Genomic DNA, 26,233 nt, shown 5'->3' with positions numbered 1-26,233 from the left:
AACGAATTCTTGAACCTTTTGTTAACATTTTACGCATATTTGAATTATTATTGAGGAACGCCCTACCTTACTTCCTGTTTTACTGTATTTTGGACAATACTGATACTAGAGTAAAGGCCGAGTTTTGTTAGGTTTATATCACGAACTCTATGAAAGGTTTTCATTGCATTTTTGCATTCATGCATGTAGATATAGGACCAACAGTGTATCAACCGTGCATGGGAATAGTGTACTGGCTGCGTTGGTTACATTGGGTTTCACACTGATGATAAATTGTGACTCAGTTATAGAATTAAGCAGCTCCTTGTAACATTTTTTGAGATAGACTATCCATATTTCACTTAAAAAAAGTTAAAATGATAGTCCAGAGGAAACTTTACATTCCACAGACTGATGAAGAAGGAACATATTCCAAGCATTTTGCTGGAATTGTAGGCCGCGTACGGGTGGCATACTCCTACCAGGGAGTTGTTATACTCCTACTAGAGTCTATATCAATCCGGTCGGATGTTCCCCTTCAGGTAAAAAGCCAAAATGCAGTAGAAAAACTTTTTTTTTTTTGATACGTTATCAATCAGGATCTGGTTTCTGGCTTGCATGTTAAAGAGCATGAATGGAAGTACATGTGTTGCAAAAATTGGGTCAACTGAGGCAAGTTTAGACCCCTTTAACTGCCAGGAGCAGCGTACGAAAATTGTTGACTACTGAGTGAAAAGGTTTGTTTACAAGTGACGAAAACTTCAGGCTCGGATAGCAAAAAGAATTCATGTTATGATACGCATCCCCGCATCCCTACATGAAAGTCAGCTTCAGTATCCCCAGGGTCACAACTCCTCCTTTGTAAACTCCTGGATCCCGCACTGGCACCCCCTGGATGTGAATACTTAGTTGAACTATTGGCAAGAGTTCGATACTGGGGTGGGGTGGGGCCTGGTTGGCTAGGGGTCGGTGAGTAGGTGGGGAGTAGGTAAGTGTGAGGGAAAGGGACGAAGTCAATCGTTGTGTTACGCTCAAGCAGCTCGTCGAAACAGGGAGCTGGTGTTATTTCAATAGCACCTCCATGGTGACACCACACCACCATGACACCATCCTTCCCATCTTTCCAATCATCGAGTTTTATCCTGATACAGGGTTTCGATAATACTGCAAACTATACCCTCTATACACGACACAAAGTTTATTCGGACTAGCCAAAATAGAAGATTCCACTTTCTCTGTAGAGATTTCAGAGTGAATTCGTTGTTGTTGATATATGTGGGAGGGGCGGGGGGGGGGGCGTGCTGATAAAACAGAAAATTATGCTAATGAGGAGGGGGAAAGAAGGGGTTCGATATAAGATGTTATCAGGATGTGGTTTTCAACTTAAGATGTAAGAAAAACTTCCAGCAGTTTTGTTAGGCGATCAATTTCAGCCACAGGACTTTCTCTTTATATGTGTTTTCTCTCTTCCTGTCTATACTGTTTGGTGATTATCCTATTGTTGTAAGTAAAGTTGACATTGGTTTGTAGATATGGCAGGCGAAATGAATGCTGGGAAACAGACGAAAGAAGATAATATTCTGCACACATGTGGTAGAAATTGAAGGAATTTTATTATAAAGAAAGAAGGCACTAAAACGCACAAGTGAATACAACACCTTAAATAAAAAGATGGAAACACATAGGAAAAGAACACTGCTAAATGCACCGATTAGAAAGGTAATGGAATTTCAGAGGCGTAGGATGGTTCATTTTGATTGGGCGTACGTACCCCTTCCTTGACTAGGAGTGAAGGGGGGTTTTAATTGAGGAGGGAGGGGAGGTATGGGTACCCAGCGGGCAACTCCTTGGAAGCGTCAACATTTTAAAGGTATTTTTTGTTCTCTCGTAGTTACTGTCAAGCACAAAATACATTTCTGAAATATTATTCAGAGAATATTCTGAAGTTTCTCGCTTTGTGGCATATGTGTGCTCTTACGCTCCTCATTCTATTCATGTACACATGTACACACATATGTTGGCCTTATTATTGATAGTCAATTTTTTAATAAAGTTACAGAAATATGCTGTAAAGAATAAAGCCGATTAAGAAGAAAAAATAGAAAGAAAAGAAAAATTGAATCGAATTGAATTGAAAGAAAGTCGGTATTATTCGCTAATCATTGCTTTTTTAGGACGTAAGAGTATTGATATACCTTTGCGCATGCGCCAAGACTGTTTGTCTATGGTAGCTAAACTAACGTTGTTGAAATTTCTTTAATTAAAAACAATGGAATGTTTATGTGCTTCAATATCTAACGCTTTTGTTCTGTACTTATCATCAGCGTTAAGAATGACATGGTAATTAATTTGAGATGTTCAACAATTATAAAGTAAATACTTCATTACAACTGAAAGAAATATGAAAGAAAGAAATTGAAAAATGAGTAAGAAATTTCATCGAGTAGTAGAAAAATGTACAAAATTTACAATTATGCTAACATTACTTTAACTTTCTCTTCTAACTCCTCCCAAACCCCCCGCCCCTCCCCCGCTCCTCCGCCCCTCGATACCTTCGTAAGGAAATTCGGGTTAAATTTATTGATATCAACATCCGAATCACCTACAATAAGTACACCTCCCTTGGTTAGTGATTTTGTTACAATTTCACTATAAAAACTCACTTTTGATATTTGTTCATGCCAAATATTCTAATTGCGGAAGCGATTACGTAAGTAGAATCTTACAATTAGGTTATGATAGACTGTTGGACGATTTCAATTTAATATGAGAATTTAAATTAAAAGATTTGTCGCAATAGATAGTTCAGATCGACATATGTAAAATGAATAAATAAATATGATCATAATTATTCCCCTGAACTAGCTGCACCTGATTCGAAAATAAGATCACTAAAAATACCGAGATGGAAAGACATATTGTTTTGAAAGTATAATGAACCATAATGTCGTACAATGACGTGCATGACATTAACATTTATTAATAATGCATTGCCTGCTCAAGTTTTTTTTTTACAAACTATTGGTAATCAAAAGGAGCAATGCGTAAAGGAAGGAGGTATATAGGAAAAGCCAATCCTAATCAACAAGAAAGACGTGATATTGTAAGAGGCAGATCTTGACTATTCAAAATGAAAAGGGGGGGGTGGCCCTGGGGTTCAAGTTGAAAGCCAACCTTCTGGCGGTTAGAATAAAACAAACATTAAAACATGAAATGGTGCGTTAATACGCATCTTTAGGTTACACATTTTAGGTCTACATACAAGGTTATGCAAATAACTACTTTTTGAAGGGTGTTGGAGGGGGGGGGGTACGCTCCACGCACCTTCCTCCCCTAAATCCGCGCCTGTTTGAATGTAAAATATAAATTCATTTCGGCACAGATGGGTATTGTAAAGTTGAAATGTTTTTTAAACAAATATTTACATGACATTTATACTTAAGAGAAATTACATAATTAGATTATGTTTTCAGTACTCGCGGAAGTATCTTGTAAAAGACCATTTGCAAAATATCATCCAATAGGGAAATAGTTACAAAAATAGATTGTTTTTGTTTTTGTTAAAATTCAATTGGATAATTCAGTATAGCAAAAGATTAATGTTATACGTCACGGAATTGATATTAACTTCAGATAACAGATAGTTTCATGAAACTATGCGTGTTTTTTTACATTTTACATTTTTGTCGCATTTTAAAGGTTTTCATGTTTTGCTTTTTCGCCGTATACTACATTTACGAATGAAGGTTTGCGACTAACGGTGCGCAAAGTGATAAGTACAACGGTTACAACTATTTACAAACTTTAAAAACAATTTCCACAGATTGTAAACAAACACGTAAACAAGTAAACAAAACATTATACCCCTGTTGTTTATCCCTTAATGTATACCAGATCAGCAATTAAATCTATGCCTCATTAATCCTGGCAACTGCTATAATCGAGTCGATACCGCAAACATGTCATTCTTTTATATGCTGCTATACATATTGTTTGCTAAATTCATTTGATTTTACAATGGCATCATCAGATTTCAAACGAAGCTTGCTTGCTAATAGTTGCACACAGGACAGGAACGTTTACAATAGTAATGCTAGTCTAGTGTAAATGTCCTATAGGATTTACCGACGTCATTCAGAACAGGTAGGCCTAGGCTATGTTATGTTTGGGGGAATATCCCAGCCCCGGTTTATATAGACTCTATACTGCCGATAATAATAATACCAACAAAACAAAAACGCCATGTGAACACTTCACGTCTCCTTGTTGTATCCCTATTAGTTTATACATTATTTTGACCTTAAATACAAAGTATTGAGGCGACGGCGTCCATTTAACGTTAGTTATGTATAAACGTATATATAAGCTTATGTTATCACCATAAACTTACGACTTTAACTTTGCGAACGGCAAGGAAACCAAAAAGACACAAAAAGATGGTGTAATCGCGCCATGCATCGTTTTCAAGTGAGATCGTAGCTAAAACCAAGGTTCGCAGTCTCAGTCGCGATGACATCTACATTACCGTTATATGCAAATTTCGAGCATATCATTGTTTTGTGCGCTTTTCAAAATTGGAAGTTTTCAACACTTGAAGATAAACAATAGATAACAGAGCTTTTATGAAGTCATTAATAGGTAGAGAGTATTTGCGAATTGAAATTGTCATAGCTAGCCTAGCTGTAAAGTAGAGACAAATATCGCGTGATAGGATATTTCAAGATAAGACACCGACAATGCTTACGGCATCATTAACCTGTAAGAAAATTGTTTTAGCTTTCTTGTTTCCAAGCATATAGTTATTTCGGATAGTACATCTGAATTTAATATAGGCCTACCAATAGCGGATTGCCGGGTATTATCATACTGTGTCAACAATATCCACCAAATTAGCAAAAACACAGTCTGGTTACTAGCGTATAGCCAGCTATCGTATAAAACGCGTTTGAAATAATATCATTGTGAAACGGGTCAAATAATATCCTATTGTCTTCTAAGTCCAGTTAACTGGATGTTAATACACTTATTGATGATCACTATATTATTATGATTATGATTATAATACCAATTAATCTGTTTATTTTTTACACATAAGTGTTCCTGAAATAATTCCGGGTAGCTTTGATGATAAGCTTGAAAGAAAGAGCTAGGGCGAAAAGTTAGACTTACATAATTTATGTTATCAATACAAAATTGAAATGATTTCAGTGCAGGTTGCATTATGATATCTTGTTTTTGGATTTCAAATATGTAGATCGATAAAAGTGAATTATGATCTTTAAGATAAAACTGACAATATTATCAGCATCTCAGTCTATGAAAGATTGCTAAATTTAAGCCACAGTTGAGAAATTAATAAAACATAATAGACGGATCTTAAGATTATTATTTTGTTAGCTTCCCTTTTAAGAACACAAAAGGAAAGATATGGATGTCATAACTACAACGTTTCCCCCTAAAATCATTGCAATGAACTTCAACCAAGGGCGCAACCACTAGTTTTCCACTAGGGGTGGGCAAGATGCTGTCGTCCAGGGGTACAGAGGAGGGATGTAAGGGGAGGGGCGACACTGCCCTTCGATGAGAAATTCGGGTACATTAGAGTTTGCTTATAGATGCAAAAGTATGCTGTATTTTAAACTTTTGTTAGATATTTATAAAGTGTACACTACCAGGATTTGTTTGTTTGTAATATTCCGTCTGCCAGTTGGGGGAGGGGGAACCGAGCCTACCCTAATTTTATTCTTGGGAGCGCATACCCCCCCCCCCCTCAGTAGTATACGTGTTACGCCCCTGACTCGATCCAATGAGAAATGTTTACTAATTTTCACTGAACTTTAAAGAGACTAAAATACTGTTTCGATGTCTTTGCTAAACTTGTTTTTTCCAAATTACTTTGATAAATTTATCCCGTCTGAAATCGAAGAGTTTTTCATTTATCCCAACGGCAAAAGAAAACCCCCAAATAGTATCATTGATTTTCAACCTGCATTTCAAGTTTAATTTCACGTGTCTTCTTGTTATCCGAACTATGTAGAATGTTTATAAAAAACTAAAAGATTCTTTATCTTAACCAAATGATTAATAATCCAGTTTACTCTATACTTTTAACCTATGGATACGGATACTACAATCTGTGAGCTAAACATGATATTGCAAAACTGATATCCTACATAGTAATCTCCCCCGCACCCCCCCCCCCCCCCACTTGTGTCTAGGTACATCTGTATAAATCGAGTTTACTTAACAGTTAACTATTATGAAATCCTCAACTTCGGTCAAACTTATCCAGAAGATATTTTCAAAAAATGACGTAAAGAAGTATACAGTGCTATCTAAGTTAAAGACAAAATGTCTTTAATATAACATTTATTTAAGGGAAAAAAGAACAGATCTGTTTAGCTTCCACACAATAAAGGTTATTTTTATTATTTTATTTTTCTTTTATATTTATTATTGCTTGCCGATTTTGCCTGTCACTCATTTTTGATTCTGATATTATAACACTCTGGGTTAAAAAAAAAAATTCTCTTCTAAAGTGTATGTTGATACCAAAGTTTTCATGTGCTATAAAATTTAAAAAAAAACGCAACAATAAAGGATTAAAATAAGTTTACCTCAATGTCAAGAATATTTGGGTGTAACGATCCCTCCCACAAAATTGTGATATCCTTCCTTGCTAATATTATATTTAATGTCTCGTGTAGACACAATGTAAGTAAGAAAATTAATCATTCATGTAGTTTCAATTTCTGCTATCTTCCACATTCCATTCCCCGCCCCACCCCGCCTTGCAGAATATCCCTCAATACGCTCCTAAGTTGGCCCTCGGACCTTCGAACAACTTTGGAAAGGGGTTTAAATATGGCCAAGAAAAATCAAAAATATTAATCGAGGTTTATAACCCAGGGAAAAGGGCTACCGGTACCTCTATACTATTGCATCTTTTTTAAAGGGCAGACCTCACTAAAACATGAACAAAGAAAGACGCACGTAGATCAGTAGTCATTTTGTTAGTATACCACAACCCCCCCCCCCCCCACCCCCCGATCCTGTATTGGATCAGGAAGCCGCTCCCTGATTGGTCGAAGGAAACTCACAGCATGACGTTATGGATCACTTTAAAGTTTGATCATGGAATGTGAAAATCATTTGTTTTTTTGGCTTTTAATACGAGGACAATGGACGCATTGTTGTACTTTTAAGGTTAACTATTGGTTGAGGTACAGGAAGCAGGATCCTTTGTTGTACGGGACGAGCAGTTACTGTCGACGTACTAGTACTAACTGTTGTTACAGTCGGTCGCTTCTGGGCGCCGGCAACTTCCTCGATCTTCGGGGCTCGAAAGCATTCACCGTCCATGCAGGCCTGACAGAGGGCGCTGTTGTGTTGAGTACGTGGCTTGCCAGCTCGTCTCTCTTGACGTAGTGGTGAGGCCATGAAACCGTAGTAAACCTAATCACGATTGAATAAGAAAAGAAAAGGTAAAAGGGTTGATATAATATGAGAACATTTTCTTTTTATGATACTGGTGAATGATTAATGTGCAGTCTTTGGTATTTCTTCAAAGTTTGTAAATTTAAGAGCACATCTCATATAAATCGCAAAACTGGAGGCACCGGTCGAGCCATACAATTCAGTGACGTCACTGGCAGTATATGATATACTTTATGGTGGAAGCTAATACTTTACTTTGTGTTAGAAAGCTGCAATTGTTTTGTAAACTACAGTGGCAGTTTACTCAATCGGAAAGCTAAGTTACTCTGGATGGGATTTAACGTTCGGCCAAATGGACCCCGGTTCAGTACCCCTGTTCTAGGATTCCCTAAACTTAGAACCCACCCACCCACCCCCTCCACCAACAGGAACTCATCTATTACATCTGAATATCTCTAAATATTAGTTGTTTCTTTTCTTATGTCTCGAGTCATATCAACTTTTACCTTATTCCTTATACGACTTAATGCTACTCAAACGAAAAGCCATATTTGATTTCCTCACCGCCAGTTGGGGGCCAAAAATTTCTGTCTGACCTACCCCCACCCCCCCCCCTTCTCCCCCATTTCGGTTGTTACAGTCTATAGGTACCTATAGTAAGTTTGTTACGTTCACTAAAATGTCAACAAGAAACGCAGAAAGGCTCGATAGATATAAAGCAAAGCAACACTAAATCTTCATATTCATTATTATTGTTATTATAATTATTATGATTATTAGTAAGATTATTAAACGGTTAGTATAGGGCTTGGTAACGAGGAGTAGCCACATAATTAAAAACACGCAGATCTCGTAATAAATATCTAGGTGCATCTAATTATATTATGAATATTACATAACTTAGTCAGAACACCGGTACATAACCGATAACAGATAAGACATGTAATATATAATTTACATTAAGAGCATGGACTGGTAAAATCTTTAAAAGCTAAATGTATATAGTTGAAATTATCTGTTCCCTCTAAAATCTTTTCCAGTCAACCAGTCAGCCTGTGAAAGGTCAAAATCTATATACATTCTACTATGGCATACTTCATATGCTTACTCAAATCTTGTACTATAATTTGTGGAAACGCCAACATTTTTCCATCCCCATGAAGTTGCCAAAAAACGGCACTGGAAAACTTATAGACAATGCGCATGCTTGGACAAGCTGCAGCTATAATTGTGTGACGTACATCGTGGAAGTTGTAGCCTGGTATCGATTGTTACCGTCACACATCACAGATCAATACAATCAGAAATACATCCGTTCAAACGTTCACACTATCTGGTTAAACACAATTCATAAATTTATTTCATTCAATTTTCTTGACTTGCTTTTCTTCCCTCGATAGTCTGTTTTGGGTTTTATTTCTTGGTTTTTTTCCCCTTTTTCAAATACACTATACCTCTTGTCAATCAGACTAAGGTTAATAATCTTGTTTAACAATAATATACTGTTCTTGTCCAACGAACCAAATCAACTCATCAAGTTTGCTAAAATTAACTAATTCAATATACGTATGGCACCACTTATATCAGCATGATGCTATATATATATATATATATATATATATATATATATATATATATATATATATATATATATATATATATAATATATATATATATATATATATATATATATATATATATATGGCATCATGCTGATACATGTGGTGCCATACGTATATTGTATATATATATATATATATACATATATATATACATATATATATACATATACATATATACACATATATATATACATATATATACATATATATATACATATATATATATATATATATATATATATATCCTGCCTGCGTGATGTCCTGTGCATGATATTTTCCATTGCAAAAAGATCATCCCGGAAGCTGCTCAGTTTTTACTCACTTGGCCGATTTTGTTGTAAACATTGCACAATACTTTGTTGACTTCCTCTGGATACCACATCGCATCTTCAAAGCGGCCATTTTGGCATTGGTTACACTGTTGCCCGTATAGCTTGTATTGAAGGAAACCTTCAGGATAAGGCTGCTCCTGAGACAAATGAAACCAGAACATAACTCGACCTTTCATTGAAGTCCATGCGTGACCGCATCCCTGTAAAACAAAAGAAGAAGTAGTAATTAAATTAAGAATATATAGCCTATCCCACCGGGCTCCCTTTTTATACTTTTTATACTTTCTCCTATATTAACTATATTATGGAAATGAGAATACACTATTGTTTTAATCCCTTATTTTCTCGCTTTCCCCCTTCCCCTCCCCATTGACCCTACCGGAGCCGTGGCGTTGACCCCGAACCCATCTGACCTGATAGTTTTCAAAACAAAATTGAGCGTGAGCTTATACCCCCCCCCCCCCCATATTAACCACAATACATCTGTTCTATCCCTTTGAAAAGTTTAATTTCATGAATATTATAAGCAACCAATCATAAGTTCAACCTGGGAATATTAAGAAACATTTGGAAAGGCAGTCTAGTTGGTGAAAGACAGGTTTCTTTTCTTTTTTTCCCTGTCTCTATGAGATCAGGCGACGATGGTTTGAAATCATCCATGTATTGTTAGGAAACACAGAAGCAAATACCTTCCCATTTCCAAATATTTTATTTTATAAAGCGTAATTGTTCCGCCGGTAATTGGCAACTTCCAAGAAAGTCGTCTCTTTGATCCCCTTTTTGGCTTTTTCCATCGTCAATATATATTTTCTTTATTTGCCTTTGGAGGTTTTACTGCTCAGTTTCGTAAAGTATTTTAATTTACTAACAGATAACGACACCACTATGCCACACAGATACCTCATGACCAGATATTCCTATTTCGTCCTATTATGTCATTGCTATGCTAGTGTCGAACAATGAGTTCTATTATTACACTCCGTTCTGGTCTATGATTTCTATTATATACACTAGTCGAACAGGTACGTGCAAAGCGATAATTATAAAGTTAAAAAGCAGTCAAAATGACTCCTATTGCGTATGAACTGCGCAAACAAAGTGAGGTAATCCTCTCCGCAACTCCCCTCCCCCAACCTTCCATTCCTTATTTCACCGTCGCACAGTTCACCCAAACGGCTGAATGACAAAAAAAGAAATCATTCCTGAGGCTTGAATGCAGGCCTATACCGGCGAAGCATTCCTAGCAACTGACTCGGGTTGTCTTAATATAACGCATAATAAAGCAAATAGCTTATGATCACTCCACGGAGCCGTTTGGCTAACAGTGTTGAAGTACAATGTGAAATTAAGTGTCTACTATAGTGATAAGAATCCAGACTGGATTTTTCAAGAATGACAAAGCAGAATAGAGGAATCCGCAAACAATGCATACCATATTCGCATATATATATGACCTCGACCATATCACAGACTTTGGTTACAACCAACAACAAAAAACACGACCCTTTGCAGATCATTTTTAGATGAAATAGTAGAAGGAAATTCATATGATAGAGATAAGCTACGACTTTTTATAAAACTGCAGAGAGACTTTTCGATTCGCTTATCTCATTATAGATGGACTTGCGTTACAAATGGAGTTCGTCTGCTATTATAGGATCTCAAGCTGTTTACGCACCGTATGATGCTGACGTCACTCTTAGTAACAAGCAATCGACAAGGTACATCCTCTGCGCATGTGTAGATAAATGCGCACACGCACACATCGCAAAAACAAATTAAATTAAAAAAAAGGAGAAGAAAAGTCATTTATATATTTTAAGAAAATTCAATACCTGACAACAAAATCGAACTTTGGCACTGTCTTTGAATCGTCGCCATCTTGGACTGGGAGATTGGAAAGTTTTCAGAAGATACCAGCAATGAGGCAGGAATGACGCAAAGATGATACGAAACTCTCTTTCCCATATCTCTGTCATTCTGTGGACAGAAAAATTAAAGCACACTCAAAGTATGAAAATGGAAATATGAAATCCAATGTAAGGTTAAATGGGGGTATAGTGGTGTGGATCGAGCGCTGTATAGAAGGTGCTGGGAGGGGTGATATTAGGTGATAGATTTACATAGGCATTCGGTTGGTGGGAGGGGGCAACGTTGTCAAAAACTTTGGCTTGCAGATTTGTGCGCATATATGAATGTCACAATTCGCTATAGCGCCATCGTATCGACACCATCATTGCTTAATTTTTGCATAACATTTTCACTTTCTTAGATCACTTAATGTACTAAACAGCAACTCAAAGAAAATTTACTATTGAGGTCGCGTCCAATACTCAGGCAGTGCTACTATGATGTGCACCTGCATTGTTATCTCATAATATCTGTCAGTGCATATATATATATATATATATATATATATATATATATATATATATATATATATATATATATATATATATATATATATATATATATATATATATATATATATATATATATATAAGTGAACCTTTAGCCTGAGTTAATACACTCATTTCCTATCATTTTAGGAACTTGATTTATCATAGAAAGTTGGCCTATATACCATGACAGAAAATAAAGAAATATAACTTTATGTAAGAGTCACGTCGCCCAAACTGTCAAAAAAAAAAACCCAAAACAACAACAACAACAACACGCGTATAAGTTTTAATGTATATTAAGGTGATCAATTGGAAACATTTCTTCTGATTCGATCCACACTGCACATGCAGCACAGCATAACGCATAAATAAGGAGAAATAATATAGACATGCATTCCACATTTTTGGGAAAATAATCCCTCGATTCCACGCCCCCACCCCAACACCCCCCCCCTCCTCCAGCCAGGTAGGTAACGGCCTTACCCACTGCCATGCAAAGATGGATGGGTACAATCAGAATAAAGCATGGCATATTATCTGGTATAATGGTACCACGTCGTAAGACTTACTTGCCACCTATCATGTTACCTTCTATATCGGTGGTACAGTGGACGGGACGTTACAACCATGATTCTTTAAAGGTGACAAAGTTCAAATTGTCAGACATTTTACAAACATATAAGATGTATTACGGTATGCAAATTTCATTTGGTATATGTGTGGCAGTAGTATATATACACTTTATTTAATGATGTAATATAAAGCCTCAGGTGGTTCTCATTCAACACTCAATATCCCAGCTCTAAATACCAACATAATAAAGTTGAGGTGTTGAGTAGCATTGTTGTGTTTATTGGCTTCTCAATAAGTTTTATTCGGTTATTTTTATATTTGTATTTTTCTGTTCTTCAATATACTACATTATAGTCATGGTTGACAGCTATTCTTCGGCGTAAACGTGCATGTACCATTGACTGTTGTCATGTTATCCATGTACAACGTCAGCAAGTTGAACGTTCGCAGGGGTGGATCCAGAATATTATTAAAGAGGGTGTGTGACAACTCTCAGGTAAGGGGGGGGGGCGGGGCATCCTCATCAGAACAACAAGAACAGGAGTAGAGCATTGAGATTCTATCATTCCAACTCCCTGCATGTCGTGCAAGCATGGAAGGAAAGGGTCAACCTTACTTAACATATATAAACATCTGAACTCTAACTGTCATCAAGAAATGACACATACAGTGTACATAAATCACACAGTTCTAAGTTTCCTGGTCCAAAGCTCAAATGAAATAAACACACACACACACATACATACATACTATAGTAGTATACGGATAGGCCCTAAACGTTACATTGTTCTTGTTGCATGTGATCAGTACAACTATGTATGACTATATATCGTATGACTGTCATACCAAACATAATCGATTAACCTAATATTGCGTTACCTCGGCGAGGCTGCTTAGTCCACCTCCTCCTGTCCACCTTCCATCAATCAGCCCTCCCATCCATCAAACTCGGTAATTTGTATTGTGTTTTTCTTCACTTCTTTTTCATCCGGGAATTCGATATCATAATTCCCTCCCCCATACCCCTCTCCATTTTCCCTCAGGCTCCCCATATAATTTCAGAGTAAATTGATAGTTATGTCAGCTGCTACAGGTAAATATATATGAGTGCACAATATGTAAGTATATATATATATATATATATATATATATATAAATATGTGTATATATATATATTTATATATATATATTTTTATATATATATATATAAATATGTGTATATATATATATAAATATGTGTATATATATATATATATATATATATATATATATATATATATATATATATATATATATATATATTATATATATATATATATATATATATATATATATATATATATATATATATATTTATATATATATATATATATATATATATATATATAGCAACATAACATATGAAGTCTTTTACTATGCTATAAAATATACACCTCGTGAGCAACAAATACAGCAGAGATATAGCCATTATATACTTATAGGAGAACAATGTGAGCTCGTGGACTGAATCGTGGCTCAAATTGTGAATCATGACTAATTGAAAAGTACAACACGCGGCCCAACGGAAAACTTAATGCGATCCACAATATCCATTTTTCTTTCATTTTTTGTTGTTGTAATCTGGCATATAATCAGTTAATCTAACAGTAACAGCGCAATCTGTAAGTCATTATTCCATGTTATTTACAAAGCCTGAACTGTATACAAAGTCATAATCTGTCTTACACGGTTTGCTTCTAACATAATGCTCCTGTCTGCTATTCTCCTATATGCGTGTCAAATCTATTCCTGGAAGTAAACGGTTGCCATGACTACCATTTTGTTTAAAGACAACTGAATTTAATTATGGCAGAACATTGTCTACCTTATCGTCCACTCGGTTGGCAAACATCAAGTAGTAATCTTTACCATAATTCGTAAATGTAAAGTCAAATTTGCCATCATTGTTCGACTTTTCTTCGTTTGATGATCTTTCAGATCATAAATATCACAATGTGATAGAGCAAGGATTACCAATCAGGTACGGCAAACACGTGACTAAATGTATTGGTCGATACTGACACGTCCTTTAGAGAAGACTATATTCCTGTTGCGGTGAATGAGTTCAATATCGTAACGGAAAACAAAACTATTTTTCCCGCTGAATTGCCGTGATGACGTCATTCACTCTGCTGTCGTCTGATGCATGCATTCACAAAATACGACCAACTTCTAAAAATTCGTATCTTCGCCATACAAAATGCTATGAGGCTCGTGGTTTTAACGATGTAATAAAAATTCAGCATTTGTATCAACGGAATATCTCTTTAATTAGGCTGCATTTAGGCTTATCAAGTTCGAGCTGGCCGAAACATTCTTTTTCCTAAAATTACCCAGCAAGTCGATTCCAAACATGCCTGCAACTCATCACTGTTAAGTATGTGTATCGTTAAAAGAATGAAAAATATAAAATAGCAAACCATTAGATCAGTAATGGGAAAGGGATCGCTTATTTTACTGATTAAACGATTGTTTATAGTTTTATTTTCTCTCCATCTTTCACCTTTCTTCTTCTTTTTTTTTGGAGGGGGTAAGGGAGGGGGCTTAAACTTGGTTTCACCAAACCTCTTGCAACATTCTTAAAATGTCTTTATGTTCGTTTCACATTTAAACTGTACAACTAACACATACCAAATGAAGTGAATATTTATTAACCTTTGTTACATCTTATAACATTTCCGTGTTCATTTGGCTTACGTTATAGTTTTATATATGCGAACCTCTTATTGCAAGCGGATTTCCTTACGTAAATAAACTGTTTGGGTATACGACCATCGATCCTCCTTCAAGTAATAAATATTGTAAATGTAAGATCTCTTTTGTGATATATAACTAGTATATATTTAAAGTAAAGAAAGGATCTAGATTGACCTGTTTATTTACGATAAACCCAAATACGGTCTGACGATAGGCCTATATGACAGAACCCTCATATACCGTATCAACTAACTGTGTTAGGCTAAGTCGGTTAACCAAAACGACTTAAGGAGGAAATTATATACTTGCTATCGAAATTCGAGCTTTGCCACAATTTATACATAATCTAAAGACACTCATAGATCAAGATTAACACGAAAATAACAGTAAACAGAAATGTGGGATTCGTGTAGCATTACTAACTATGACGATAATATTGTATAGTATATATATGGTATAATATAGTATAGTATATATATAATATAACATATATAGTAATATAGTAATATCAATAAGAAGCGGCAAAGTGATGTACACACGACTTCATATGTGTTCCGGTGAGGGGAAATGGAGGAGGGGAAAATTCTAACTTCCCCCGACAGATTTAGGTATAGGGGCAGGAAACTTCACGGAAGGGCCGGAGGCGAATTAATGATTTTATAAAGGAGTGTGTGTGTGATGGTTCTGGTGTCGCTGTAACCGACTCCTATCTTACGCACGCCACTGGGGCGGATGCATACGCAACGAGTGGTAGTTAAAATATTAGAGCACATGCTTCGTTCTATTTCAATGATAGAATTTATGCACAAACAATGAGTAACAGGCGAGGCGATACTATACTTGTAAATTTTAGAGCCGCCAAAACAATTTCAAACTTGATTATATTTCATACTTTCTTGTCGCAAGCAAAAAGAGGGGGGGGGGGGGGACGTCTGCATGTATAGTAAATTAAATGACGCTGTTTATTACTTTCATTGAACTATCTGAATGACGCATAGAAACGTCGATGTTATTGAAAATTAGGTAGCCGAGCGCAATCATGCGTTCTGTCACATCTGACTGGTTTGTTTAAGAAACATTAATGTGTTTACACTACTAGTTAAACAACGAACATAAAATTAGTTAGGTGTGGACTTCGGTACATGTATAACGACCTGTATTTAGGTAAATAAAATCGAGTAGATAACGTATAGGCACGATATGAACGAAACGTGTCAGTATAAGAAGGCAAAGACAATCATACCCACAGGTAACGTGAAAACCCTATTCTCCAGTGCCGGCGTTACCTGTAATGGTTGAGAAGGAGGAAGGGGGACAGGGGGTGGAGAGATTGATGGATACTCCAGGGATATACATGTAGTTTGCGAATTCCCAGCCCCCCCCCCCCTACCATCACAACCATTGTAGTAGCTTGTACACGTGGTATACTATATTCGGGAACTTCATCATTGTGGACTTTAGCCAAAGAGAAAACTCTTTTCCTGGGGGTGGAGGAGGTGTGATTTAGTGAGGGGTGGGTATGGGTGAAGGGCTAATGGACGACTATGATGGGGGGGGGGGAGGGGCTGTGAAAATGCTAGAAATTCATTTGAATTCAACATGCTGCACTAAAATAACGTTGTAATTTGTAACTGACGCATGGGTGAATAGTTAGAGTCGGTTGTGGCCAGATGCCTTAGTGAAGTTTAATACAAAGTTCCAAACAATCGTCAAGGAGACAAGTTCCTTTTCATGAAACAGGTCAGTATACTCAGTATACTACTGAAAGGAAGAATTAAATGCATACATGGTCATTCTAAGAAATGAGATACCTAACGATGTGACCTCGACTGTATACACTAACAATTTATGATAGTTCTCTGTCATTAACACACTTCCTGAGAAGTCCAACGTTCGTTTACTTTGTGGGTGTTTCATTTTGTCAACTTATCTATCGCTGTAAACTCTCGGAGGTGGGAATTTCCCTATCGGCTTTCCATTTAGGCTAATGTTTAAACCTGCAAACAGCGCTTAAACAAAGGAAACCAAATGCTCGAATGCAACGAAATGTGTGATGAAGGGAAGAAACCAAGCCACATCTATTGTTTCATTTCTCAATAGGTCTATGGTCTTTTGTATATGTAGTGGTTGCACGATGTTAATTATCCAAATTTGTGTGACGTCAGTTATACAATCAAGGAATAGTACAGCTAGATAGGAATTCGACTTCAGGATTACAAGTTCTCTCTAACGAACAGACTGAGCTAGCCAAACTCTATGTAAGGATTTGACAACTCCTCAGTATATAATTACCGTACAGTGGCGTATATGCAAGGAGCAATATACAGAGGGCCTCAGAGCAGTAACAGAAGGCGGGCCACGACAAAAAGTCACAAATTTGTTCACCCGAGCACCGGCATGGTTACGTATAGCTGGAATAGTAACTATTTGCAATTGGCTCTGAAAGTATATATCTCCGACGGAACAGAAGAGTCACTTTTAATGTATAGTATACCCATTATCTTGAGAGAAATGTGCGCTTTCCGGTCTTTGGCGATATAGGATCATGTGTAGAGTCTATGCCCTTTCGACTGAATCCACTGAAGACCTAACCCCTCCCCCGTACCCTACGCACCCCCCCCCATTATGACGGTCAGTCTCAGGGTGGGTACTGGTTGATAGTGGGTCAAGGTGTTTGAGTTTCGTGACAATGCTCTCTACCTTGGATGACTTTTGTTTTAGAAAAGAAGACTACTCATTAATATCTTTCAGTTGTTTATTTGATTCGTACAAATGCAGATATGGTGGGGGTTTTCATTTTGTTCAGTTCAGCTTGCTAACAATGGCAACGTGTTCAGTGGGTGGGGAGGTGGGAGGGAGTAAGTATAAGAAGAGATTAAGCCGCTGCAGATGCGGTCGCCTTTTAATACCTAAATGTATCAGTTATGGAAAATTTCTTGATGCTAATACCACTCCATATACTGTCCTCCTCTACCATGCTTGAAAACACTCCTACTGACAGTATGAACAGTACCTATCTGACAGAAATCCCAAGTTGTTATACTGCTCACTTTGAAGCGGGACATGCATTATCAAAAAGTTAAAAAAAGAACATTGCCCCCAACTGGGTGTGTAATAATATTTTGTGTTAATTTGTGGCAAATCTTTTTCGTCAAGTTCAACAACAAAAGATAAATAAATTATCAAGTATAACGGGGACTTTTTCGTTATTGTGACAATTCTGCCCGAATTAACTGTATAGCATATAGGCCTGTAAATCAAGCAACGCAAAATCAAAGAATGAGGTACTGACAGAATGTTCTAAATATATAAAAGAGACGGGGATTGGATGGGGACAGCACTCTGGTTCCTTTTGAATCAAGGCTTTTATCTTCGCCTTTGTGGCCGTTAAAGCAGCATTTTGCGTTTGGTCGCCGTTTTCTATTTTTTTGACATGTCCATCGAGTTTTTTTACATATATCAATCACAAAACAGCAAACTAAGATATCAGCCAAGTTTTTCCCTGCCAACATCGTTAATTTGCGAGTAATTAAGGATATTTGCAGAGAATGAGAAAAGTATCCACGACAAAATTCCACATTTAAAATTAATCGCATACAGTACCCCAAACCCACTAGTTTGAATTCAACCGATCAGAGATGCAGGTTTAGTTATGAGCCGTTGCTAAAAATAGATTCAAGACTTTGCGTTGGCACAACCAGGGAGTTGTTATGGAACTCCCTGGTACAAATGCCATATAGGCTGTACACAAGTCAAGCTTGGTGTTGGATTACGTATTGGTCAATGACGTTCGTAGTGTTTAAATATTCATATTATGGGAGAGGTTAATTGGGATCCCAACGGAAAATATCTTGGAGAAAAACAAAGTTGAAAGTTGCAAATTTTTTCGACTTTTATGCCACCATTTGAAGTAAGATTTAAATAGATAAGCTAGTTATGTATGTCGTTATGGCATAGTGGAGTCAGTGAGGTTGAGAAATATCATAGTAAAGGACGCAAAATGCTGCTTTAAGTTTAGTCATTGTTATACAACATAGTTGCATCGAAAGGAGAATTAGCAAATTGCATGCCGGAGCTGAGAGGGAATTGGTTGAACCATGCATGGAGCTATTTCGGTAATAGCTCCGTGGTTGAAACTAAAATTTCTGGAAGTGGGGAGTGTTGCTTTGTCTGGCCGTTTGAATTTTGTCAGTTTCTAAGTAAGAAAAACGACTGAGTTAAGTCTCAGTTGTTACAAAGGGAATACGTAATTTAAGGAGCATCGTATGATCGGGACTCGTTTTCCATGTTATGCACAACTTTTGATCTTACTCAGTAATCTGCAGCTTTTGAGCTATTAACAGTGGGAAACAAAAGCTTGCCTCTTATGTTGACATAGTTACACTTAAGCGCCAACAAGCAGTTCTTTATCACATCCGGGTTCTTTGCACAGATCACGCACAAAATGATATCCGGATACAGACATGCATGACTAGTGTGCGGGTCCTTACAATTTGGCTAGCAAACGCCCATGTGGCCACGTGTGTACGGATTCTTAGACAAAGGAATAGCGTTGACTGCGTTATCCCATGTTACGAAACTAATCTAAGCTTCGATACGTAAAAGTCAGTTTGATTTGTCACTTTTTATTGGTCATTATTATGAGTTAAAACGTTAATCATTTGCGAAATAGATCAATTTAGGTATAAAAAATAGGTAACCGTGGTTGCCGTGGTGAATCCACTTGAATTCTACGACTGTTTAATTGCCCTGTCTAAAGTTTGTGTACTAAAATAATAAAGTAAAAATAGAAATACAGTAAACATGGAGAAAAAAAAAGAAATTGTACGAATATTCTAATCCTGCTCAAATCTGGTGAGGAACAGCAAGATTACCCACGTGTAAAATATGGAATGTATATATGCCAATTGTTTGGAACAATAGAAGACTTTGGAGTGAGAAATACAAGACAACTTTCCATAACCGTATAAATACTGAGCCACGCATCTTGTACATATACACACAGCCGGCTGATATCGCAAACTGACGAATTGTCGCAATATGAGGAAACAGACTATTGTGTATAGGTGTTTGCAGCGTAATTTCTCATGTTTCCTTATCAAATATACTCACTCTTGCCAAAAAATGGAAATTGCTACTTATGTGGGGGGGGAGTGGGTGGGTTGGGGGGTGGGGATAAATCATTGTTACAACATTTATAGTATAACTCCGATAGAGCTTGTTAAATCGTCAACATTCAGATGCCCTGTACTATAGAACGATCACAAACAACTTTGGAAGTGCAAGACGCACCTGTATAAAGTGCACATCAAGGGAACATTTAGGGGAACACGTACTACCGACGCCCCCACCCCTCCCCCACCCCTAACTCCCCATCCAACGTATCATCGGTAAAACCAAATTTAAATTTATGAATTTTCAATTTTTACATTAAATTCAAAATTGTGAAAAAGTGATAATGATGACAACTGTACACTGTTATTGCATGGTAGTGCATGAGGATCCCTGGAAACTGCAGCGCTTTCAGATAATTCTTGTTCGCCATTCTATCGATAATGGAGAGCCATGATTCATGTCAGACAGAGAAATTATACTCATATTTCTCTGGATGTATCTCAGGGCCCTAGTGAGGGTCCAGAGAGCAAAGCCCCGGAAGCTGGAAAGCGTATTAAGTTCTTCCTTGTTCTCTCGTAGCGAGATTAAAAGCTCAAAATACATGTGGGTGTGAGAGGGAAATTCCATTTCTTTGGAATTTATTTCAAAGTCCTGGGGGATGAGGGCAGGCGGGGAAGGCCCAGGAAGTTGTTGGATTTTGAGATATTTCTTGTTCTCTTGGAGTGACTTTATAAAAGCACGAAAGTTCATGTCAGAAAGGGAAATTTAATTTCTGAGGGAGGAGGCCCTTTTCAAGCCCAGAAGTTGCAGTGCTTTCAGACAATTTTTTTTTTATAAAACATAAGCCCAGAAATACATTCTATAGATTCCAAATTAATTGGAATGTATTTCAAAGTCCCTGTGGGTCCAGGATAGGGGGTGGAAGCCCCGGTAGGTGCAGCATTTTGTTAGCCTAATATTACCCAAATAAAGCATCTGTATCCACATATTTTAAAATGACATCCTCGAAGAATTTCTGTAATTTTTGGCCACTTTTATGAAAATTGTGAATCACCCGGCAACAACAGATTGAATGATGCAATCTTGGCAATTTTTATAAAAAAGCTCTTTGTTTTTCTTTGCAATGATGTCATCATCAGTTTATTTGATTTTTTGTTTGTTTTGTATATCTCTATAAAATTTAAATTATCTTTATCCACAGAGGAAAATCATATTCCTGCCACTTCCCCCCCCCCCCCAAAAATGATGCAATTGGACAATAATCTAAGTGCGTGGAACATGGTCAGCTATATTAAATCAAAGTTAGCAAACGTTTCAAATGTATCATATTGTGTTTGTAACAGACGAAACTGAGGGAGACATTAAAAACACACTGCCATATACAGAAGTAAGTATAGAGTATTGAGAAATAAGTTCATTCCTCTCTGACTGAAACACCTCTGTTTATGTATGTAGTATTTGGGTACTCATGGGTTTATCAGCAGACTTACGAGTTAAAGAGTTAACAGTAATGGTTACACTAGAAATAATGACTGAATACACTTCTCACAATACACAACAATACACAACAAATCAATACACAACAAATCACATCTCAAGGATATATTGTCAACATCATCAAATCGAGGTAATTTTTTTTTTTTTTGAGAAAATGTGTCATGAACACAAAGACCATGAAAATACTGGAATTTGTGGTAAAATATGCACAGCGGATCCATTTTGTCGGAAAGATTTGAGGTAACTGTGTTCTTAACCCCCCACCTCAAAGCCAGATGTTCCACTTCCCCTCAAAGAACGTCCCCCCCCCCTCCACCCCCCCCCCCACACGCCGAACCTGTATATATCTTTTCTTGAAATATTGATTATGATACCACAAGATTGTTACCGATTGTATATCCAAATTTTGCGCAAGGGGCAAAGACTTCTAATGCATATGCATATCTTCTTCACTAGCACCACATATAATAGGCCTACCATACAAAAGAAGATAACTTTGGCAACGCAAACTCAACGAGAATGACAAGGAAATGAATATAGAATTTACGGAACAGGTTTTCCTTGATTTAATCTAACGGGACTGTTTTACACATTATTTACAAAACCTCAAATGACAAAGGATTTTTGTGCCATTTGACGTATGCTATCATGTTTCTCTCAACAGCAGGATGTACGAGGTACCAAAATAGTGTTAACAGACAGACAGTCGCTCCTTATTTTTTTGTCTGATTCCTTTTCCTTTTTTGTCTCGATTTCAGAGATGGAAATTGAATATGAGAAAAATAAATTTCCGGGTTCTTTGTTAGATGACAGACTTCCTTTGGCAGATCAACATCTTTTACTTGTTACTATAACAACGGCGCCCCTTTGTTTGAAAAAAATATGATTTTGATGTTATTTCTGAATATTTTCTTTGTTTCTCAATTTTTTTTTTTGGGTAAACGTACAAGATAACTCTCCTACGTAATTTGAATCAATATTCGATTAACGTAATCGTACTCGATTAATCGATAGTATAAACGCGCTTTCGTTACCCTGGAACGCGCGAGCTGTCTGAGTCGATTTTGGGGTATTTTGGGTTATTTTAGTTATTTTATGTAGTCCCTTGAATGCGTATAAAGGCTACATCAATATTTTGCATGTACAGTAGATAAGGTGAAGATTAAGACCCCCATCCCCCTCTCCTCCTCACCAACCCTTCCCCTCTCCTCCTCCCCACAACACCATCCAATGTGGCTTCCACGTAAATATATGAATCCGCCTTGTCTATTGGTTTGAACAGTTCGTTAACGAATAATGACGTCATTGCATGAAACTTAATCGTGAGAGAAAATGGGGAAAGTTACGAAATCTGGGTCACTGGTGGGATTAGACCCACTGGGTACTCACTTATAGACGGTGGGTAAACGTGGGAGGATGCTTTACAACATTGTCATTGCACTCCCACGGTTCTAGATTAAGATGTTACTCCCCACCACCTCCCACCAACTCACACCACCTCACACCACCGCCTCCCTTTCCTATACAAGAAACGTTTATTTGTCTATCTTGCCGTGTGTCCAAGTGCGAGAATTCATTATCCCTGATCGGATGCATTGTTATTTATTATTTACACGACCTTTGCCTCGACGGAGAAAAATCTTTACAAAGTCATTCAAGTATATACGTGGGGTCACAGTTGGGATTTTCCAAAATGTTATTATTGTATGCATTACGTCCGTATTTGTCGGTTGTATAAAGTATTGGTTAAGCTATATATATATATATATTTTTGTATTACTTTATCTTGTCATATCAAGTATACAGACCAAGGTCTTTTATATAGCCTTTTGAAATGCGTTACCATATATAATCTACATTAATACAATAGAACAGCTAACACTTTACACCACACGTTTTTCAACATATTCCGAACAATATAGGTTATATATATTTGGTAAGGGATAAACGTCGGTGTTGGGTAATCAGGCCTGACTAGAGGGGTCTTGGAACAATAATGGGCAACAGGGCCCGGGTATTTAGGGCGCCCCGGGAAAACAATGACTAAGAAATACCGTATTCTCATTTTCATAATATATAACTACGGAAAAATGGAGGCTTCAAAAACAATAAAGTCAGGCCGGGGCACAATGTTTGAAGGGGCGTGCCCCTTCGTGCAGACTACTGCATATAACCTGCCATCTTTTCCAACATTCAGTGTGCAAACGCTGTACAAGGCAAGGGACACAGGTTAAGTTGTGCCCCTTAATAAATTAAAGTTGGTGCCCGTCCAACTCACAATTCCTGGCGCCTGATGAATATTATTGTCCACGCAGCCACTCCTGCCTGCGTGGATCTCGACGCCGCATTGCGCAATCTTCGAAACGTTGGACAGCATGGAGATGATAATATATACAAAACATCGAGACCGAGACCGGAGGGGTAGAGGACGGGTTACGTAGTGGTGAAGAACAGGGGAAATGGGTTTGAAAAACAAAATTGTCATTTTGAAAATGAAGACGCTATATTTCTTAGCTTATGCCGCGTTCTGCCATTTTTTGGAATGGAAACAAATATTGATCTAGTTAGATGTTACAGCGTAACGTTTCGTATTTTTGCATGTCATATGCCGGGTTGGGAAGGGAGGGGCGGGGCGGGGAAGCTAATACCTGGACAGGCCGTTGGTTCTAGAAGTGATATAGCCGTCAGGTTGTTCATCTGGCCTGGTGATTTACTTTCCTCGCGAGCTTCGATTTCACATCATAGAGAGCAAGCACGTAAACTTTAGCATTAATCCCCCTCTCAGGAAGAAATTCAAGGGATTCAACCCCTCCACCTTCCCGGCAGACACAAAAAATCAAAACACACAAAAAAAAAGTAGGCCTATGTGTTGTGGCACAAGTTAAACATTTTGAAACTAATTCTACAGCATTGTTTCAACAGTTGCAAAAAAATGTTCCAGTTTCCATCTATATATAGGCACCCTCCTATATATACATAGGTTAATGTAGTTCGTAGAAATAGAAAGTTGATAAGCAACAATAATGACAGTACCTTCTGTCAGAGCAAAAACACACAATATGTACATCGAAGACCATCGAACATTAACAGTCAAGTTTCGGTCATGAATGTATAGGTTTGCTTGAAACAGATGGAATAGCTATTCTCTATTCCGGAATTTGTTAATTACAGTGCTTTGTTCTCGATTAGTTGACATATAAAGTAAAGCAGGATATCATAGTTTTTATTCTTCTATTATACATAAATGGATAATATCGTTAAACCATCTCGTCGATATTATTTTATGTCAATACATCGTTACCGGTTTAGACTGCAGTCAGAGTATCGGATATAGGCTGGCTGTAGAAATGAATATTCATATATGCAAGGATGATGTCATTTCCTGCTGCATGTCTCAGTTCCTTTGTTTCTGCTCAGTGTCGTTTCCTCGTTGTGTGTTTTGTGTGTGTTTTGTGTTGTGTGTGTATTTGTTTTGTACTTTAAAGGGGCAGAGGCAGCAACCGGATTTCATGCAACTAGAGAAAATAATGTAAAGAAGCACACGCAGCACTGATATTATCAAACTAGGCAATCATGGCCTATTAAAAGGGTACAGGAACGTCACACAAGATAGAACCTGGGCAAGAATTAGAGCACGATCGCGTTAAACAAACGATTTGATATACACGCCTCAAACCTGGCAACCCCGGTTCCCTCTCATTGAGAGACTATGACGTAAACAATGTCATTTATTAAGTCTAAATGTATTGTTGTGCTAAGTAATACTTTTGAATTTTGAAGGGGGAAAAATCACCCGTCTGAAACGTTTCCCCCCCCCCCCTCCCACCCCCGAATGACGATGGATGAAGGTGGGAAGAATTCATGCACTCAGTTGGGACAACCTTTAGCCCCCCTTTACTGTATTTCATGTCCCACTTCAAAGCACTCGTAGAGTCGTACTGGCAGTATGAACATTAAGAATATCAAGGAGGGCTTAGAAACTGTGGTTTGTTCTGTCAGTACGAGTGCTTGGGAAGAATGCTATAGTAGAACAGTATATAATGGTAATTGCATTAGGATATTGACCCAAGTTGAGGTTTACCTTCGTGAATGTCAGTTACATCAGCCTAGTTGACAGTGTAAATTGTGTTGTTGATTTTTCTTCACCTCGATGTCTATAATTATATTCATCATACAAAAATTAAGAACAGTCACCAATACGACAGTTACCATAGAAACAGGGGTGTAGTTGATTTTGTGTTTCGCTTTCGCTTTTCTTTACCTTGAAAGTATTCGTTCATTTGGCCGAAAGACAAAGACTTTAGCAGCATTACTCTGTAAATAAGGAACGCTAGTTCAAATCAGTCGCATAATAGATCACTATATTCTGAACAAGTCAAGGCGGGGGGGGGGGGGGGGTGAGGAGGAACATGTTTTTAACGAAACTGAAAAAATATGAATAAACCAACAAAGTGAAATTGAAATAAATACAAAAATTAGCACGAAAGTGAAACCCATGAAGCGATTACACGTATAAGGTCTTTAAGTGGTATTTGATATT

The 26,233-nt window shown here is 37.2% G+C and overlaps 1 protein-coding gene across 1 annotated transcript in view; it reads right to left on the bottom strand.

The window, feature by feature from the left end:
- Positions 1-1,573: 1,573 nt before the first annotated feature.
- The window catches only part of LOC139975613 (receptor-transporting protein 3-like), a 31,232-nt gene continuing 6,572 nt past the window's right edge, over positions 1,574-26,233 (bottom strand). Inside the window, exons 2-4 of the mRNA XM_071983656.1 lie at positions 11,206-11,350; positions 9,361-9,570; positions 1,574-7,434 (exon numbers count right to left, since the gene is read on the bottom strand). Coding sequence (XP_071839757.1) covers positions 7,147-7,434; positions 9,361-9,570; positions 11,206-11,350 — 643 coding nt within the window. The 3' untranslated portion in view covers positions 1,574-7,146. The remainder of the gene's footprint in view (positions 7,435-9,360; positions 9,571-11,205; positions 11,351-26,233) is intronic.

Source organism: Apostichopus japonicus, chromosome 11 (genome assembly GCF_037975245.1).
Source record: "Apostichopus japonicus isolate 1M-3 chromosome 11, ASM3797524v1, whole genome shotgun sequence".
NCBI classification, from domain to species: Eukaryota; Metazoa; Echinodermata; class Holothuroidea; order Aspidochirotida; family Stichopodidae; genus Apostichopus; species Apostichopus japonicus.
This window is presented reverse-complemented; position numbering and strand designations above follow the sequence as displayed.